The sequence below is a fragment of the Acipenser ruthenus genome, chromosome 6 (genome assembly GCF_902713425.1).
Source record: "Acipenser ruthenus chromosome 6, fAciRut3.2 maternal haplotype, whole genome shotgun sequence".
Taxonomy (NCBI): domain Eukaryota; kingdom Metazoa; phylum Chordata; class Actinopteri; order Acipenseriformes; family Acipenseridae; genus Acipenser; species Acipenser ruthenus.
The window spans coordinates 60,343,433-60,364,888 of record NC_081194.1 but is presented as its reverse complement, the minus strand read 5'-3'; the positions used below and the strand labels follow the sequence as shown (position 1 = coordinate 60,364,888).

At 38.3% G+C, this 21,456-nt stretch overlaps 1 protein-coding gene across 3 annotated transcripts in view; it reads right to left on the bottom strand.

Moving 5' to 3' along the window:
• LOC117410829 (kelch-like protein 32) overlaps nucleotides 1-21,456 on the bottom strand; it is a 69,391-nt gene that overhangs the window by 28,516 nt on the left and 19,419 nt on the right. For all 3 annotated transcript variants that reach the window (XM_034017685.3, XM_034017687.3, XM_059025616.1), the window contains 3 exons: nucleotides 15,026-15,133; nucleotides 11,377-11,475; nucleotides 2,665-2,880 (listed from right to left, as the gene is read on the bottom strand). In XM_034017685.3, the coding sequence (XP_033873576.3) occupies nucleotides 2,665-2,880; nucleotides 11,377-11,475; nucleotides 15,026-15,133 (423 nt within the window). The remainder of the gene's footprint in view (nucleotides 1-2,664; nucleotides 2,881-11,376; nucleotides 11,476-15,025; nucleotides 15,134-21,456) is intronic.

Sequence of the window (21,456 nt, the reverse complement as noted above, 5' to 3'; positions counted from 1 at the left end):
ATGTGCTGCAATCACATGTGCCTTCCTGACTGTCATTAAAACAACAGAATCCTGCCATTCCATTCAGTTTGTGTTCCGGTGCTTTTATCTGAGTTCAAGAGCTGCACTTCAGTTCCAGTTTCCTGCCATAGTCCCTGATATGTGGGCTAGATCAGCCAGTGTCTTTATATCTTTAGCTTCATCGCCATCTAGTGCTCAGCTGTGTACACCAGCAAAACAATAGTAAACATCATCCAAAACAGAAGATCACTAGATGGCGCAGGCTCTTACTTCCATAAAGATATTTGGTTTGATCTAGCCTTGGTTACGTATGTCTATGGCAGGCAACTTGAAGTTAAGAGCAACTCCTAAACTCAGGGAAATGCATTAACGCAGACTAGAAAAAGACCCACTCAGTGAGATTGAAACATAATAAAAAGGTATTTGAAGCTGACTAAGTTCACAAAACCTCAGAGTGCATACACAAAAACCCTCCAACTCCTTTACACCACCTTCTTTTCACCTTGTCAGGTGATCACTTGCTTAAAGCCACCATGACCCCCTAAAAGATATTGGCTTATTTCTCACCTGACTGATCACAACTGACCCTTACAAAAAAAAAAGACAGTCTTGAAATGCCATCTACTGAATAGCAGCTGAAGCATTAACACTTTGAAGAAAACGTATTGACCTGAAAGGACCAATCGATAAGTAATTAGTAATGAACAAGGCGGCTCAGATGCTATCTTGAACGCGTGTGAGAATTTAACAGCCTGGTAATCCTGTATGGGGGCAATCAAAAAAAAAAAAGAAAACGCCTGTCAATTAGGAACTCTAACAGCCTACTGTTTATAAAGAGAGTTTTGAGGTTCTCCACTCCATCATCTGTAGTAAGGTTCACTCTCTTTCTTGTACTTTATTCACACCACAACAGCTATAAAACCTTATGACAGTAGCCCCCCACCTCAACAAAAATAAGCAGCAGCCTTTTAGTAAGGTTAACCTGGGCACCCTGTTTCAAAATGCCGCACTCTATTAGCACATCAATAGTGTCAAAGTTTCTCATCTGTTCGGAAGTCTTCTGTGCTGCTCCACATGTATTTACAAACTTTTATCTTGTGCTCACTGCAAGTTCAAAGAATCTCTTCAGTAGATGTTGCCTACACTGTTGCCTACAATGCCTTCTCTGTTGGGGCGCTTGCATACCTCCCTCGTGGGTCAGTGATCTGGGACCCCCCCCCATTATTGGTATATGTGAAAGCTCACCATGACCGATTCTGGTTCCCTACTGCTATTGGAAGGCCTTAAAATCTGAAGCACAAGGTCAGCACATTCAATCATCGAGTGTGTTGAATCGCTGCTCCAGCCTTTGTTCCATGTTTTGTTTCATATGTTAATGAGCGCACCATCAACGGGGAACAGAGATGTTTGGAAAATAACAAATTCAACTGCAAAAACAGGAGGTGAGGGCTAAAGACCAGCTTAACACACAGGGGTACAGTTCCAAAAACTTTAATTTTTTTTAAATGCCATCAGTCGATGGCCCATCAGTTTAAATATACCATTTTCAAATAGCAAGACTGCTCATTAAATATTAAGGCAATTCATCTTTACAAAAATGTATTAGAAATCTACCTTAGGTTTCTGTTTTTTATTCACCAAAATGGGTGCACAACTCTGGTCCTCAAGACCCATATACCCCGTTTGTCCCTCTAGGTTCTACCTGTACCATAAATGACTTAACACAACTAATTTAACCTCCTTCCAGGCCTTAGTCAAGTTATTGTTTAATGATATTGATAAAACCTGAAGGACCAGATCTGTGCACCCCTGCTGTACAGTATACCTTGTTTATGACAGAACACCACAAATTCCTTTCCCACCAATACTAACCTTACCATTGCTAAGTGCAGCCCATTCTCCTCCCAGTCCAGACTCCGCTTGTCAATTCATGGTCGGTTTAAGTGAACTATGACCTAATGATGTATTACTATGGCTTCTGAATACAAACTATGGACCAGTTAATATACCAAACATTCGTTTTGTTAATTTAATATTATTATTATTATTATTTTTTATTATTTTTTATTTCTTAGCAGACGCCCTTATCCAGGGCGACTTACAATTGTTACAAGATATCACATTATACAGATATCACATTATTTTACATACAATTACCCATTTATACAGTTGATTTTTTTTTTTACTGGAGCAATCTAGGTAAAGTACCTTGCTCAAGGGTACAACAGCAGTGTCCCCCACTGGGGATTGAACCCACAACCCTCCAGTCCAGAGTCCAGAGTCCAGAGCCCTAACCACTACTCCACACTGCAACCCTCTGACTTATTAAAAGAAGCACATACTATAGGTCACACAACCTATTTTTTTGTCAGATTAATTTTTTACAATGAATTTAACCCTCATTTTTGCACCAATTTCAAATGCCTGTTTCTATTGCCGATGCAACCCTCTGACTGATCAGGAGCACTGTGGATCAACGGACAATTCTTTTCACCCGTCCAACCCAAACATCAGATTTAACCAAGCTGCTGATTGTTTGCTGTCTTTGCTCCTAAACAAAGTGCTGTAAAACTGTGACTCTTTTTATAGAGCGGCTGGGTGTCTGGTGTGAAACCTCTCCTAGTTCCCAGCTCTTGCTGTAATGCTGAGCAGGTTGCTGCCTACCTGCCAGATCTGCTCCTCGCTGAGCGATGTGAGCCGGTCGCTCTTGAGCACCTCCCGGAGGAGACGGTAGGGAAGCACCAGCACCTCCTCCTGGCGACTGCTGAGCAGCTCGGACAGGTGCTTCACCAGGAAGCTCACCACAGCCTCCTCCAGCAGCGGCAGGTTAAACAGGTCCGCCAGCTTGTACAGGTCGAGGTAATTGAAGCTGTTCAGCTCCTGCAGCGAAACACAAAACTCACACTGAGCAATGCTAAAATGAAAATGATCTCCATTCATTTCACTGAAGAAGCATGTGAGAATAAATGTAATGTAAGAGTAAAACTTAAATACGAAAAGCAGGCTTATTACAGACAGTTTTGATTATAGCACATTTTTTATCGATTTTTTTAATTCACTAAATGAAATAAGTCATGCATTTTCATTACAGCACAGTAGAACTGTCACCATAATAATAATAATAATAATAATAATAATAATAATAATAATAATCTACTTAGTTTCCCCAGCCCACTGAACTATCTGAAAGAATAACTAACCAGAAAACAGAGCATGAAGGCCATCTATCCCAGCTGATGCAACTACCCATCTATCTGTTTCTCTTTAACTTGATGTTAATTGACAGGAAAACAAAGATGAGTGTAGCTGGATGGCAGTAATGAAGGAAGGTAGAAAAAGATAGACAGAATAAGGTAACTAGACAGAGACAGTATAGCTTTTCATTCAGATTGATCCTGTGCACTGATTAAAGATCCCCCTGCATGCTAATTAAAATCACATCAGAATAAACGATAAGGAGGTCTAGGTGGTGTAGGGGACTAGATTGCAGGTTTTTCCCATGTTTCACCTCTAGAGGCCTGTGTTAAAATCCAGCTCACCACTGAAATAAATAGGTGTGGCGGTCTCAAAACTCATTCGCATTATATATTATATATATATATATATATATATATATATATATATATATATAGTAAATATGGGGGTCAGTATTAAAAAAATGAACATGGATTTTGTACAGCAAGAACAATTTTAAAAACTAAAATTATTTTGCAGGACAAACCAATAACTATAATGTATGCGTGAAAAGCACAACAGTGCCAAACTGCATTGTACAGCATTATTGAAAGTCAATCATAATCTATGCCAAAAAAATCAATCAATCAATCTTCATTTTATATAGCATCATTCATAATGGACCACCATCACAAAGCGCTTTACAAAATAGTGAGAAACAATGCATAATACATTAAGTACAATGAAATACAGGGCATTGTACATTAAATACAAACAGTAAAAATCAATGCAAATACATTAAATACAGGCATATTACAATGCAAATACATGAACTACAGGCATTGTACATTAAATACAGTGCTAGGATGTGAATTCTAAACATTATGGATGCGTGTGTCATTCAGAATCATACGAATAAGATGAAATATCAATTTAGACAACAGCTAATAACAGATATCAAGCTTAAAGAGCATTGAAAGCAAGAGAGATCAAGTGGGTCTTGAGAGTTGATTTGAAGCGAGCGATTGTGGGAGCTGCACGAAGGGCTTTGTAGGCAAGCAGGAAAATTTTGAAAGTAATCCTGAACTACCAAAGAACCCTTTCTAAACATTGTTTAATATTACTGCACAGTATGTGGCACCATCTCTATAATGCACCAGCGTAGATTTAGCTAGGGACGGTAGGGACATGTCACTACCAATGTCAAGGGACCGTTGAATTGTCCCTACCAATAATGTTGATAAATCTGAACGTTTGAATAATAACGTACTAGTAATAATAACAGTGACGTGCCAAACGATACTCCCGATTTCGCCCTTTGAGTGCAGCGAGTTATTAAAGAGAGAAAAAGAGATAGCTTTAAAAATAATGGCACCTTTGGATTTGTAGGTGTTTGGTGGGGTTTTGGGGTGTAATCAGCAGACAAGAAAACTACAAGTTCCATAATGCATCACTGTAACACGGACTCAGTGCGCGGCTGACGTCAGGGACCAAGCAGAGTGTGCTGTTTTCATTGCGGCGCGAAAGTGCACAAGGACTCGGGAGTGAAAGGTGATTCTCCGGGTTTAAAATAAGGAAAATTCTAGTCAATCTTAAACAGTGTATATTGTGCCACATTTTTCACATTTATTTTAAAAAATAAGAACAAATATAATCAGTTAAATTCGATATTTATTTTGTGTTTGTTGGTTAATGCGTTGTCTCATTATTTCAATCCTCCTCCTTCCTCCCTTTGTAACTAACTTACTCCTTGCTTGATATTTTTGTATCGTGCGTGTAAAAAGCGAACACGAACATATGTATTTGATTGAATGGACAGTGTGACTATCCAGGCGGCTAAATAAACGCTCTATATTATATAGGCAGTAATAAAAAAAAATACATATTAAAAAGTCAAATTAAACGGGGGTGGGGGACAGATATACAAATAAATCTCAGTGGGGCGTGAGTAAAAAAAGGTTGAGGCCCGCTGGCTTAGGCTGGACTCTGGAAAGACGCTCATCTGATGTTGCCGCTTGCCGGTCAGTATGAGTGTGAGCCACTGACTGAATGAAAGCCAGGTGCCGGGGCTGAAGGTATTGTCAGCTCGTCAGTGAATAAACCTACCGACCTACCTAATGGGTAGGTAAGTAGGTTTATTACGTTAGCGACCCATTGCTAGCTGCTAACCCCACGTCCTTGGTGGCTAGCTAGCTTGTTTCACAGCTAATCATTATGTGTGTGTGTGCGTGAGCATGTTTTGATATCGTCAACCAGCTAACGTTAGCTAATCACTCAAATTTGGCTTTAGGTGACTAAAGCAGAATGGCAGCCAAAAAAAGAAAGATGGACATAAGGACTTTTTTTTTTACAAAAAGTCAAAGTGTAAGTAGGAAGATGTCGTTAAAGTAATAAACACAATTGATAATGATTCGCATAGCAAATGAAAAATTAATTTACAAATGAAGTTAGCAGAGTTGTACTTTCTCTCTAAACAGCATGCATCAATTTATCATTTTATCAGGCTAGTGAAGCAGTGCAACCTGGTAAAAGCAGTACAGAGGCAGGTGGAGTCTGTAATGGCTTAATGATTATAACAGTGAAAGTGTTAGACTCAGTTTTGAGATATATTATTGTTTGAGGCACATTGTGATTGATAGTAGGCCAATGCTGTATAGTAATACTCAGCAAATAAAGTTAGCATAGCCATATATTTTCTCTCTATATGACATGCATCAGTTTATTATTTTATCAGGTGAATGAAGCAATGCACCCAGGTTCGAGCAGCAGCACAGACACAGGAGAGGCAGGCAGAGCATGTGAGCGTGCATGTGCTCATGCTTGTAGCGGCAGGGGTATTGGTAGCTTACAGTAAGGCTGGGATAGGTTATAATTCAGGTTATTAGTAATTCTATAGCAGGGATGTCAAACCAGCTTCCAGGAGGGCCACTTTATCATAGTGTTTTAAGTGTATACCAGCCAACTTCATGTCAATCAGATTGTCCTCGATTCATGTCCAGCATTCATTTCAAGCCACCAGAAGTGACCATTTAACAGCTGCCTCCTAAAAAATTTCTTCCCGAGGGGGGGGGGCATTCTTCCGAACCCCCCAAGTGACCGCGACTCCGCCCCCCTAAAAAATCCTACGCCCTTGCTATAATGACAACATTTTAAATATAATACAACTGCTACACAATGCTCCACAATACACCTCAATATAAATCCCCTACTGGCCATTCTCATTAATCTATATATCAATATTTATATGAAACAGCCAGCACAGTATAGCCAAAGATTGCATTAAGTGGGATCCATTTTAGCATGAACTCTTATGAATGAGGCATGTGGGTCTATTTTAATGATCTAAGGATTATTAAAGGAGGCTGTGTGGTCCAGTGGTTAAAGAAAAGGGCTTGTAACCAGGAGGTCCCCGGTTCAAATCTCCCCTCAACCACTGACTCATTGTGTGACCCTGAGCAAGTCACTTAACCTCCTTGTGCTCCGTCTTTCGGGTGAGATGTAGTTGTAAGTGACTCTGCAGCTGATGCATAGTTCACACATGCTAGTCTCTGTAAGTCGCCTTGGATAAAGGCGTCTGCTAAATAAACATAATAAAGGGATGAATATGAAATCCACTGCTAAGACTGCAAATGAACCCCTCCCAAAGCTGATTTTAGGTGTATTATAATATAGGCTCTTAACTATGCATATGTAGGTGCTCTCCAATAAATAGCATTTGACTGAATTACCTTGATCTCAATCCCAGGGGAGACAGTATTAAAAAAACACACACACAAACTGAAACACAGATTCATTAAAGAGTTTATAAAATCCATTAAGAGAACCTGGTTGACAGTGTCGATACGCTGTCAATAAAGAAATTAACATTGTTAGCTTGGTCCTATTCATGGGATGTGAGTTTAAATGTCATCTTTCAGGTCACATCCCTCTCACACAAGTGCCAAACTAATGCGGTTTAAAGATAAATTAATGGACATGAATAAAATATAGCCACGGTTAGTGAGAAAATAATTTGCCATGACAATATCATTATTGGACATGCACCGTGTTTAATAAGCTGTGTTGAATTCATAACCTAATGACTGATACATAAAGGAATGGAGATCAGCCCTGTAATTATTTTCATTGAAGCCTGTCAACTTATTTGTAAAAATCTTAGTGTAATTTACATCCAAATAAGAACAAATGAGCGATTTCACAATGCAGAGTGATAAATGGCCATTCCCTCAATAAGCAATGCTGGATTTAGCAACTAAGGAAATGCTTTTTTATCTGCTTTAAAATTACAACATTTATTAAATAGTGTTGGGCAAATAAAGTTAATTTGCAGCTGATTATTCTTGTTGTCTCTATTATTAAACAAAAGGAATAATCCTGTACTGTGAGAATTTGGAATCTCAGCAATCTTTACAAAGCTAGCAGGATGGTGCCATCTGCTGTTCAGATCAATCCATTGCACCATGTATATTTAAGAATGTTGTACACCGAGAAATCAAATACACGCAGACATAGTAAGGAGTTTTGAGTGGACAGCCGAAGATTAGGCAAGTAGGAGTCAGCCTTTTTTTTATAAGTCCAGTCCAGGGCTTTGTGCCGATCTACTCCTAAATTAGGCCTGGGCCTACACTAAATCAAAGTTTATGAAGGTGCAATAGCTATACTTTATAATGAGCATGGTGGTGCCATAATTTATATTTAATCCAGGCCCTATCTGGAAAAAAAATCTGGACTATAAATTGATGGCGTTGGTAAACCCATTTACACACATTAGCCTCCTAGCTTCAACAAGCCTTGTCCATCTGAACCTTAACCCCAAAGTAAATTCTGCTCTGACACCCATAGTACAGGAATAAAGACATGCCTGGTGCTTCATCATGAGATGAATAAAGGACCAAGACTATTGACAAAGGTTTGAAGCCAGGTCTTGCTATGTGCTGTGCTAAACAAGCCACACTGTATTCATGTAATTCTTAGAAAACGATTCAGTATCATCAGCCAATCAGCTTCTAGCTTTAGCAGGCATTAATACACAGTAGATGCCCGATGGAACATCATCGCTTCACCTGTGAATCAAATTAAAAATCAATCTGCGTAAGTAGTGGCTTTTTTATTTTGACTTGCTGCATTGAAAGCTTAGTTCACATCTATTGGACAGTAAATACTAAACAAAGACACAATTGGTCCAAATGTATTTTATTATCCACCAAAACCAGCCAATCACTACTTTGCACTGACGAAAGCAACCAATCCTGTACCTGCAACAGAGACACAGAGGGTCAATTGCAGCGTACCGAATTTAGTTAAAATCACTGCTGAAATAAATAATTGGACATCTATGTCTACAATTATTTATTTCAGCAATGTTTTTTGCAAAACTCCAAAAATGCTAATTCAAAAGTATTCATATCCTTCGATGTTATGAGAGTATTGTCTACAAGGTGCTGGAAATTTCAATATGATAATGCAGAACCCAATTCTAGAAAAGTCTAGAAAATGCTGGATTGTAGGTGAACATTCTTAGAGAGTATAAAAGGGTTAGGCATTGGATGATTGCTGTCACTACCAATAAGTCAATATGGGAAAAAGTAAAGAGCTATCTGAAGACCTTAGGCAGAAAATTATTTATTGTCATAAAGCTGGAGAAGGATACAAGAAGATTTCCAAGCATATGAGTATCCCAATTTCAACTATTGTTTCTATTATGAAGAACTACAAGACTCATGGTATTGTCACAACGCTACCTCGGTCTGGAAGAAAGAAGGTTCTTTCACCAAGAATAAGTAGAAGAATTGTGAGGAAGGTTAATAACAATCCGAGATTGACTGTCAAAGTGGGACTGGGGTTTCCATTTCAACTATAGGTCAAGTATTGCATGGTGAAGGTCTCAATGGTCGCAGGCCAAGGAAAATGCCACTCTTAGGAAAACGTCACAAGGACAATTGGTTAAAGTTTGCAAAACGGCATGTGAATGATGGATATGAGTTTTGGTCAAAAGTTTTGTGGAGTGATGAAACAAAAATCGAGCTATTTGGTCATGCTGATAGTCGTTACGTTTGGAGAAAGTCTGGTGAGGCATGGAGGTGGTAATATCTTTCTATGGGGCTGTTTTTCCTCTAATGGCACAGGAAATTTAGTTCCAATACATGGTAAAACTGATTCCATAGCATACTAAAAGATATTGGCCAATAATCTGAAACCCTCTGCTACAAAACCTGGTTTAAAGCGCAACTGGACTTTCCAACATGACAACAATCCAAAGCACACATCAAATTATACTTCAGAATGGTTAAAGAACAATAAAATCAAGGTTCTGAAATGGCCTAGTCAAAGTCCCGATCTAAATCCAATTGAGAATCTTTGGTAAGAGTTTAAGAAGGCTGTGCACAAGAGAAGTCCTTAGAATCTGAATGAACTAGGACAATTTTGCGTTGAAGAATGGTCAAAAATCACTAAACAATTATACCAAAAGCTCGCTGACAAATATCCTAATCGTTTAAAAGAGGTTATTATTGCTAAAGGTGCCTCAACTATATATTAATTTCATTTTTTATTTTCCAGGGTGTGAATACTTTTGAATTAGCATTTTTAGAGTTTGCAAAAAAATTGCTGAAATAAATAATTGTAGACATCTATTTCTTGTAACTTTTTTTCCTCATCCACAAAAGCAAAACTTTTTGTAGGCCCTACATGTAAAATAAACTTTTTAATCATGTACCTTTGATACCGTTTTCAGTTTAATGGAATACAATTTCAGTTAATATGCTTTAACTATAAACAACTAATGGTCAATTATCACACAATTAAACATTTCTGTGCCTATGCAGCAGTCTGCAGTTTGATTGAAATGTGCACGAAAAAGACATGTAATTTATTTTTACTTAAATATGTTTGATGTAATAAAAATATGTCTTTCTTTTTGTACAGGGATCCCTTTAAATATTTATCTGACAATGAATTTTATCAGATTAGTAAAGAAGGGTTTATACAGCTGTGGCCAAATGTTTTGCATCACCTAGAATTACATTTTTTTTATTAAAAATAATGTAATCAAGAAACTACAAAATGATATTGAAAAAGTCTACCAGAAGCCATAACAGCAGTATTTCATGTTAGATTTCAAAATGTCACATTTTTCAATGTGTCAGTTTTTTGTTAAGTATATGGAAAGTTAAAAATGGTATGTAATTCAATATGTTAACGTAACATTATTCAGCAGGTTTCATTCGACTTTGTGAAGCAAAATGTGATAATTCTATAGGGTGATGCAAAACTCTTGGCCATAGCTGTAGGTTAGTCTCCATTATCAGTCCAACGTGTTCCACTTGTTCCAATCAGTTAAACCATTTACTAGGATCATCTGTTTGGTACGATGCAATCAGGATTAAGTTAGTACAGATTTGCAGGATTTTCTAGTCTGTATTTTAGTCCACTTGATGTGGAGTAAAGCACTGGTATGCTGCAATTGACCCAACCAGTTCAGTAATATTGCTCCATTCAGAGATCTGGCACTGTTCAGATCAGAAGGTCTGACAAATAAAAAAAGTTATTTGTTTAATAATGTATTTTTTTTCCTCTAATTATGTGTTTGATCCTTTATGAACATTTGTGGGACTATTTATTATAACTTTTCTCAGAGGAAGGGTACCCAACGAATCATTACAAGTTAAATGTAGGTTTTTTTAAAGAAAATAATGAGAAAAATAATTTTCTAATAGTGATAGTGCCCTCTCGATGAAGGCTCTACTGTGTGGTAGTTGATCTTGACTTCCATTAGTGCTCAGCTACCCCAGGGTAGAGCCTTCATTGACGGGCACTACTGCTTAAACAATGGACAGCGTCCATCACTATAGCACCTGAGGGGAGTTTTCCATGTTGGACATTGTGAAGTGCTTACTGTAACTCTGAAACATTTCTGGAGGTACGATCAGCATTACAGTAAATATTTACCAGTCCTAATAGTTTTAGTACAGCAGGATGGCACAGCTGCACTGGTTTATCAGGGTTCTCTACATGCTTAATACATTCCTTTATTAACTACAGGTGGCAAGGGCAGTCTTATTATCCAGCATGTGCTGCGCACCAGCTGTAAATGATAAGGCTGTGAACCCCTGCGGTTTATAAAATACTGCTACTGTATGATGACAGCACTACCACGAAAACAACACCAATTAGTTTGAGGGCTGCGCTGGCAGAGTCACTCACCTGGATGAGATAGTGGGAGCACAAGCTCAGGAGCTCCAGCAATTGAAGATGACTCCCTGCAGCCAACACGTCCTGTATCACACTGGGATCCAACAAGATCTAATGAGGCAAAAACAAATAAAGGGTACGGGATACACTTCAAAATTCAGGCTCATTAACTGCAGTGCAGCTACACTGTCCTTGCACTTTTGTCACACTAATACATGTATGTTAAGACTAGTTATATGATTGGGAAAATCGCTTAGCTATATTTAGAGTTCCATTCTTGCAATCATAGAATTGGGAGCTACAGTACATGTTGTGAGTATTAGTAAACGGTTTCTACATGTACGGTAGTTAATGTGCCCATATTAGGAAGAGTAATTTAAATTAGGGCTTGAGTGTTACAGTTGTAACTTCAAAATACATTTAAGTTTGATACAAAATACAGAGGGAGTGGCAGCCTATGTCATGTTTCAAATAATTCATACCACTAGTGCCCAATTGTATCGAATCTAAGTTTAAATGCAATATCTAACTTAGTATTATTCAGAAATTAAATAACACTGCATTAAGGTGCACATTTTGGGGGTGATGTAAGTATAGGTGCAGTGCAAATAATTGCGGATGCAAAACTCAAATTGCGTTGCAGCCAGGCAATTATTTTGCACCGCGCCCTATGTAAGCTTAACAGCAATGCAAATTACTCAACATGCACAAATAATGATCCGCAATTATGATAATGAGGGTCTCAATGAGCGCATCAGTCTATTTAGCGGCCGCACTTGCAGAGTTAGGAGTACAGATAGGAGTAGTCACTGTATGACATTTGTGGAGCACGAAATTATAAACCAAATAAAGTGTCAGAGAAAGGGCAGCAAAGTCCTCTTGGTGCAGGAAAAGAAAGGAAAAGTTTTCTGAGAAGGAGCTGAGAGTCCTTACAGCTGAGGTCACGCCACATGAAACTTAGTTGTTTGGAAAAGCCTCAGCCAACATCAGTTATGTGAGTATCCTTAGAAAATGATATGTATTGGCCTGCCCTTTTCAGCATGACATCCATAAATTTGCCTAGCACTCTGGAAAAGGTGGATTGGGTTATCCCTCCAGACATTCCAACTGTGGTCTGAAAGCAACTAGAGGCTAAGTAGTGCAGAGAACACAGCACTTTCACATGTGCAGGGATAGCGGTCCCTAGATTGACGCTGGGGTCTAGCTCATCCCTCAATTCAGCTATTAGGTCTAGGGTGACCTGCGGAGTGAGACGATAACACTTTAGAAGCACATCCTCCGGCATCCCAAAAAAAAAAAAAGTAACCCTGGGATTGAATATGCAGGGTCTTCTTCATCTTGCCCTTCTCCTACGAGTGTGTTCCTGTCTCTCCTCAACAAAAGCCAAGTGTCGCTGCATCAGGAAGTGTACCACAGCAGCCACTGACAGGTCTCTGCAGGTGTGTGCTTTTATACAGCTCTTAATTACTCGCTTCTACAATGGTTTGCACCTTGTAAGAAGAGGTGTAAAGTTTTTGGAGGGTCAGCAATTGCTTAAGTGCAAGGCAAAATCCTTACATCACATTATAATGTTTGTGCCCGGTTAGTATCCAGATCCTGCCCAATTCCATGATCTTTTCTTCATTTGAATGCATTTCAATATAATTGTAATGGATTAATGATGGCAAAGTGCAAATTTGATAGAGGATCACTATTCTTTACATACGCCGCACTTTTAGTGGCCGGTAAAATCTGACTATACGGCTGCTAAACACCATTTATGTCAGAATTATGGGAGTTTATGACATTCTGATTTACAATCACAATAACAGATTAATGTTGGTCCAATACAGTTCATTAGGTTTTGTATTAGCTGAATAGTATTCTGTTTTATTACTGAGAGGTCACCATTTCACACTCACTGGCTGTCTGGGTTTTTTAAAATCTTAATCTTGCAAAAGAGCAACCAAAAAAGAGTAGTATGGGGCAATTCAAATACAAATGCCATTGTAGCCATCTCTTGGACAGCTTTGCTATATTTTATAAATATTTTATGCAAAACTCATTACAATAGACAACCGAGACCAAGATTCAAGTCTGAAGATCTACATGCACCACCTCAGAAATCAGACAAAATCAGGTCAAAGAAAATACTGTACACCCAGAAGTAAAAGACATGCAGACATATTAAGGAGTTGTGAGGGGACGGTCGAAGGGCAGGCAAGTAAAGGAGTCGTACAAACACCAACTTTGAGTTTTAGCAAACAGTTAATATAATCTGGTTATATTTAAGTCTTCAGACGTTTTAAGCACTCATTAATCTGGTTTTCGCTCACACTGCTCTTCAGCCTTGTCTTAAATAAGCCCCGTGGTGTGCCTGCAGTGTCAAAGGTTAAAAGTATTTGTTATCTCACACACGGCCTGCCATGCTGAACGCCAGGGGACGTGACAGGGATGACACCGGATAGTGCCGACAGCAGCAGAAGATTTAGCCCTTAACCTCCAAGCCTTTTTGACAGAGTGGGCTGTCCAGAAGCGCACCACACATCGATCAGCAAAGTGTTTACTACACCAAGCTTTGCACAGTTTGGTTTGCATCGGTTAATACAGTACAGTGATTTTAATGGGCCCAGGGTGCGGAATGGGACATGGACAGTATCTAATTAAGGGTTTAATTGTTTTATTATCGCAGTGATATTTCAGATTTGTGGATACTAATAGACATAGAACCAAAAAATTGTGCTTATGTCATAGTTGTTTTGGTTCCAGTCTTGTTAACGGGTATGTAAAATGTGAAAAAAGGTGTCCTCTTGCTGCAGTGCAAAAAGTCTACCACTAGAGGTCAGAAGAGTCCCAGCACATAATCAAAACGACATACATTTTAGCCAGACTTCAAAGCATAAGTTTATTGTCCATCACCAGCGCTACAGTTATAGATTATGTACAATTCTGTCAGCCAAGCCAAACATCCTTTATCAAAATATATTTTTCTATTCAATATTCAGGGCAGACAAGGCCAGGAAACGTTATCTTGGGACCCCATCATTTACTTGAAAAGCTGCACATGTTGCAAAGAGAGAATACATCCCACCCACTCCCCCACCCACAAAGCTAAAAACAATGTGAGTACCTCTCCAAACCTTGGACAGACTGTAAATAAAAAAAAAGGAAAGACTAAACACAAGACCCAACATGAATGCCTTCCTAAAGATTAGAATAACAAAAACATGTCAGTGATCAGTTAAAAAGCAAGTTGAACTAATGGTGGCATATCAAACATCGATCTACAACAAATAGAGTAACATTGCAGATTTACAATAATCTAAATCAGTTTGAATGTTGTATTATAGACCAGTGACAGTCATAGATTCTAAATACACATGCCATGACTATACTGTAGGTCCCCAAAGGGGAAGAATGTTTTTTGGGGTTTTTTTTTGTTGTAATTTATTTTGGGATTAAAGAAAGTCATTAATATATAGTTTGGTCTGTACTCTAATGGAAGCCAACTGAATTCTGTAGCATGTACTGTGGCTACACTGCGGAGAAGCATTTATAGGTTTGCAACCTTCAATATAAAAATCAGCAACAGCATGTGGTCTGGGGGAAAAAAACTGCAACCCCCCACTAATATTATCCATTACACTGTGAAACGCAGTTGTTTTTGTTGATTAGCACTCACCTGCCCTGTGTATGCAAAGTCTAGAGCCTGCTTCAATCCCACGCTGGTGACACCGTGTAAACTCACTTCATCAGCTCCGCTTTCCACCATGCACAGACTAAACATGGCCTAGAAACCCAACAAAAAAACAAGAAGCAATGAAAAAAGGATTCATGTCACAATTGACCATTTTACCAATTTAAAACTATTTAAAAACAGGCATTTTTTTTGTTTTCACAATATGTACCTGGTAAAGTTGTTTGCTATAACTTGAACATGATCAATACAATGAAGCTGCCCTTTAGCTGCTGGGGTCTGGATTAAGAAGGACATGGAATATACTGCACTGAATTTTTCAAATGCTTGTTAATTGTGCGGCAATGTTCATAGCACTGGACCTTGGAACGATAGGAGTACTCTCACAAGATGAAGCTTGAATTCCAGATTATTATTATTTTTTTGTTCTATTCAAAGAACTAAATGTATCTATATGAAACATAACAGGGGTGGTGGGTTTACCTGAATAATTTAGTAAAGTTGGTTCACAGATTATTTATAGCAAAAATATATTAATGACAAGCTTAAGTTATGCTAATGCCCAATACCAAAAAAAAGGAAGCAGCTGAAAATGTATTCTGATACCTTTTGTGCAGCTTATTTCAGGGGTGTAAAATAGAGCAGATTGGGGTGCTGCTGCAGTTCTAACAGACTTGCGAGTGCCAGTCAAGTGTCCAATGAAATTCTGCTTTTGGAAGGGCATATGTTCACATGTCAAACCCTTTACACAAAAAAACAGCAGCGCCCCTTATACCACTTGGCTGGCTGACTTGGACTCAGAACCTTTATAATGCCTTTCATCCACAGGGATCTCAAAGCAGTTTCCTTGAACACTGTCCAATTGAAGCTCCAAGCAGGTTAGTGACAATTGCGTATAAACTCCCTTCACAGGTATGTTTAATTATGACATGAGTGAGATATTATAGTACATACTGACGCTGAGCTTTCACTTGTATTATGCTTTCTGTATCCTTCCCTTTTTTGCTATTAGGATTAAATATGTTTAAACTTTAACATACTGGGAATTTTTGTAATCAATCAAAAAAGCCATCATAGAAGCCCTCCATTACTTTAATGTGGATGTAATATGTGCATAACATTTATGTGTACATGGAAAAGACTTAACAATTGAATTAATAACCTTACACTATACACATCCCATGTATAAACCAGGGTTTGTGACATGCATATTTCTGACAATGTTTAAAAGATTATGAAAAAAAAGTTAAATGTTTAACATTTGCCAAGCGTTCAACATTTCAAAACAAATTCTGACAAAAATGTACTCAATATTAAATTTGACATTTTCTTTTTTGTATTTCAACTTACATTTATGCTTAACTTTTGCAGAGTCATGTGATGTTGATAAAATAAAAACGCTAAAATGTAATTAGCTCCAGTGCTCTATATGCAGATATTAACGAAACATAAGTATGACAGAGTCTGTTGTGCGTGTCCAAATTGGGTTTTAGTGCAAGCAAGGTGAACTGTGAAATTGTAAACTGACTCATTATTGTAGAGGCAGCACAGGTGTTATGAAGGTTTCAGATAACCATGCATCAATTAACCAAGGTATCAGGCCCCAGTAAACTTCTGTTAAAGGCTAACTGCCATTAAGCAGCAAGTGCTGGGAGTTTGGGGCTCCTTGTGAGGGAAGTATACTGATAAGGAGAAACTACTAACCAGGTAGTTACTTGAACACTGTATATAATAGGTAAAGGAAGGCCTAATCAGACAGGACTCTGATCGGTAGCAGTTAGTGCACAAGGGCAGTTTGGATGCTTTTTGTTCGTAGTTCTTTTTTCTAATTGTATTTTCTTTTCTTGTTTTTGTTTTCCGCTGTCTGTCTGCATCAGCTTGGTACTGTTCAGTAAGGTTGGGCTGTAATTCCCTGCTGGAGAGTGCTAGAACTGTACAGGATTTAAACCTGTGTTGATTAGAAGTGGTGCCCCTCCCCCTTAAAGGGACAGCGTGCAGGGAAATAAGCGTGCTAAAATATAAAATATCTTTATTATTATACAGCACCTTTCATAGTGGACCAGAGGTAGGCTGTGAACTGTGCATTATATGCAGATTAACTTACAAGAGGACATTGACTTAACAGCTCATCCGCAGGATGGAGCACAAGGAGGTTAAGTGACTTGCTCAGGGTCACACAGTGAGTCAGTCAGTGGCAGAGGTGGGAACCGGTGACCTTCTGGTTACAAGCCCTGGACTTTAACCACTGGACCACACTGCCTACCTGTGTTCATTGTGTTGCTTTCCACACTGCACAAAGGCTATCCCTATTACATTATGTTACCAAGCTTTGCAAAAAATAACCCCGTAAATGGTCATTTTTGCGAAACAAACAGTAAATGTCAAACGCAGCCTGAAAGCTGCCCCCAAAAAACACCAGCTAACAGCATATGCAAAACTCCTTGGGAAAATTCAGCACTCCGTTTAATCCATGACAACCATTCAAATAACACGTCAAGATGGCGAACTTTGGAGTTACAAAATCATTTCCAGTCTGTCATTCACTTCAGTTTTATTAACAGATGGTTGAATAACCTGGCACAACCCAACACTGTAGTGAAGTTACTGTGGTCAGGAGAATAGGGGTCAGTGGAACAAAAGCAAAAGTTCAGTCACATGGCAAGTGGTTTTAAAATAATTACATTTGACAATGTTCAATCCCCTGTGGTTCGATTCATGGTATGACACATATCAAAAAAAAAACAAGTCAAGCATGGAATAAATGTACACCTTATATAAGGGTTTTGTATTAGTCTAATAGGTCAATTGTGTCCACTGAAACAGCTCACTTCTCAATTTCTTTTACTGTAAGAAACATAACTTGGCTGTAACATCACTGGGTAACATGAAAAACACACAATACTGTTTTTACACTTTTTATGGTTTGAATGTTTGTTCCTATGCAAGCTTGTGAGGCTAATAACCTCTGAACACATTGCTGTGATCTTTAACATTATGTAAACCCAATTCTACTTTTAATTAGATGTACTAAGTGCTAGAGATAAAGGAGTTGCAATAATGCATGTGTAGGAATCACCTCTACAATATTCCCAGTGGAAAGTGCAAACCACAACTTTATCCTTTTAACCCATTTATGAAACACTCAGTGTAGAACGCTTGAATGGAACTCTTTCTCAGTGTCTTTAATTATTTTACTATTACTGCATCCATTTGTCTCAATGTTTAGCCAATATGGGAAAAGTACCAAACACGCCTGTACTGCTTTATTTGCCAGTGATTCATGGTGATGTGGCTCCCCCCACCTATTCCAATTATTGTAAGTCTACACAGGTTCTGTACAGATGTGGACACTCACAAGTCAAAAGGTGTCTCAAATCTTTTAGATATAAGATTATTATCAGGCGCCATGGATCTTGGTTATTTTTGTAGATATCACATTTGTATAAGGATGATAACAGCTTACTTGGAAGGCTTCTTCTGTGAAACCGACCAACATACTTTTCAAGCTCGACTTATGATCAAAAATTGCACAAAGGGATTTGATTTTTTCAAAACTGGTTTGTTTTTCCTCCATGAACAGCCTTGTTGAAACATTGAACTGACCTCTAAGAACCAGGCTCTTATTAAATGAGTGCCTTCTTCCCAAAGCATACTGTACCTACATATTCAACTGTTATTTATCTTATACTGGTGGCTTCAAGCCAAGGTGCACTAATCAGGGCTTAGAACATGCAATTAACAAGGCTTTAACATAGTCTTACCTCTCATTAGCATAACAGCATCCTCGCTAATCGATTACTCTGATCTCTTTGCTTTCCAGACTCACCCTGAGATTACATTTTTAATCAAACCAATCCGCTTTTAAAAAGTTCCCAATAACAAAGCTAAGAGTGCAATTATTTAATGTCAACACTGAAATAAAAAAAATCCCCCAGCCCAACTGTTATTATTAGCAGTTGCTTGTATGTTTTTTTTTTTAACAATAGCTGTGGCATAATTACAATGTAATTACTATAGCCCAGATGAAACACATGTTGCAGGTTATAGGATTCCATCTGAGTTTTATGCTGCAAACGTTATGGTGTCAGGATGGGGTCATATTACCTGTAACACAGGAAGTGAATGGCAAGAGAATATCAAGAACCATACTTCTGTCTAACAGCATGGTGGCAAGAGGCAAAATCATCAGTGACTGTTTCTCCTCACCATGCTACAGAAGACCCTACTGGCCAAACATAGCCTGGAGCAATATGTCATGACCCCAGGAACCTTGACATAGGTACCATGCAGAAAAAGCACATATTCTAGTTATTTCCACCAGTGTCTTTGTAACTGGTTGTATTATCATTGCTAGAGATTCTTTAGAGAGAGATAAAAGAAGCCAAAACCATTTGCTTCTGAGAATACATAGATTAGAAAGTCTCCACATGAATGACAAAAGCAAGCAGCATAAAATCCAATACATTTAAAATAAAAAATCCACAACATTCATCCCTGCCACGGCTGTGAACTCAGAGCAAGAAAAATATAAAGTGTTCCAATGCAATACAGAGGCCATTAGAGAGGGGTATAAAAAAACATTAAACCTGCTAAACATTTTCTCAGTATGTATTCTCACACAGTAGTATAATGCAATCTTGCCCTGTGAAGCAACGCGTATATTACACCTCGGACAGCAGGCCGACATCAATTGGATGAAACTGAACTTGCCTTTATTAAACTCCTACCCCTACACCTTTCTTGCATTTCTAATACGTTTGCCTGATACTATATTAATATTTTATAGTTCAAAGACAGTCGTATTCAGCCAAAATGCTCCCCAGTCAAGTGAACTAATTTGAACATAACAAGCTCACAGATGCATGACTCAGCATGCTCTCTATGTGGTGATGTCATTTACCAGGTGAGCCACTCTGGGAAACTACACATTGTTAAAGCCTTGGTTATCAGTTTTTCAGCAGGCTAAATAGAAATTAATTCAGTGAATCTCCATCTCGGAGGTGAGTAAGCAGCTAAAGCCAGATACTGTACATCTTATGACAACAACATGAAGAATTCAGATTACTCCACCAAGTTAGGGGAATAGTTAGATTTGACTACAGCTTGTTACACAGAAATCCAAAAACTCATATGAATATGATATTCCACTGTACACCCTTATTAATGTAAAGCTATCAATGCATTCATACCATGCATTTTATGCTTCTCTTCCTGCAAATAAACTGTTTTTGTTTGGGGGGGGGGGGGGGGGGGGTGGCAGAGGGGGAATTGTTGTATTCAAATTGTTTCATCAATTGTCTGTCATGCATGGAAACAGTGGCACTTGGAATGCTAATAGATACTTAAGAAATAGTTGAATTTCAATTGAAATGTTTGGGAGATTCTAATTCACATAAATAAAACATTGTTTGGGGTTTTTAATGAATATGAAGATGAATCAGAAGGACTGGCTAATAGCTCTAAGAAGACCACTCAGAGAAAATAAATTTTTATCTGAAAATGACAAACGTTCCTAAAAGCTGATTCTCTGCCCTTTACCACTGCTTCGAGTAATTTACACCGCTGTTATAAACCTCCTGGATTGTCTCAGCAAAAGTACATGCTCTGTGAATTATAAAATGGACTCAAAGAGCCTTCACCTAAAGAAAACGCATAATAGTGCTCGTAAGAAACTAAACCCAGGCAAGCCAGCCAATTAGGAAGTTACATTATCAGTAATGCCACCCAAACCTGAATGATTTCCTGTCTTTCAACTGGCATATCATCTGAAGAAGCTCTGCATTATGGATTTTAGATTTCCTAAATTTTAAAACTTTAATATTAAGCACATTTAAACTTTAACATAGTTGGATTTGTAAACAGTCAGAAGAGCCATCATGAAAATCCCCACATCACTATTTTATAAATTACTGCAACATGTAGATGTATATATGTGTACAGCATTTAATTGCATATGGAATAGGCTGTGAAGAAATATTGAATATTAAATAAATTACTATGTAAACCCTAGTGCTGACACCTGCAGCATATTTGACCTGCTTATGTTCGGCAACAGTTGAACGTTTAAGCAAAATTCTAAACGTTTAACACTTAGGCTAGGCTAATGTCTGAAACATTTAAATGCTGCCCTGACTCTTCATTGATCAGGTCTGCAGCTTACATTCTGTTCCAAACTAAATTAAACCAGTAGAAAGTGTGTCACATTGCAGAGGATCCTGCGACTTCATCTTGACGTTTGATAAATGATGTGATGTGACAAACATGAAGATGAAGTTATAGACTCACCTAATAAAACCAAGGAGAGAGAGAGAGGGCACCAGCTCCAGCATCTGCCACTGGAGGTTATTTTAAAACTGTCCTTACTGGGATTACGTAAGCAAACAGTTCAGTATGAAAGGTGCCAGTCAGACGCAGAA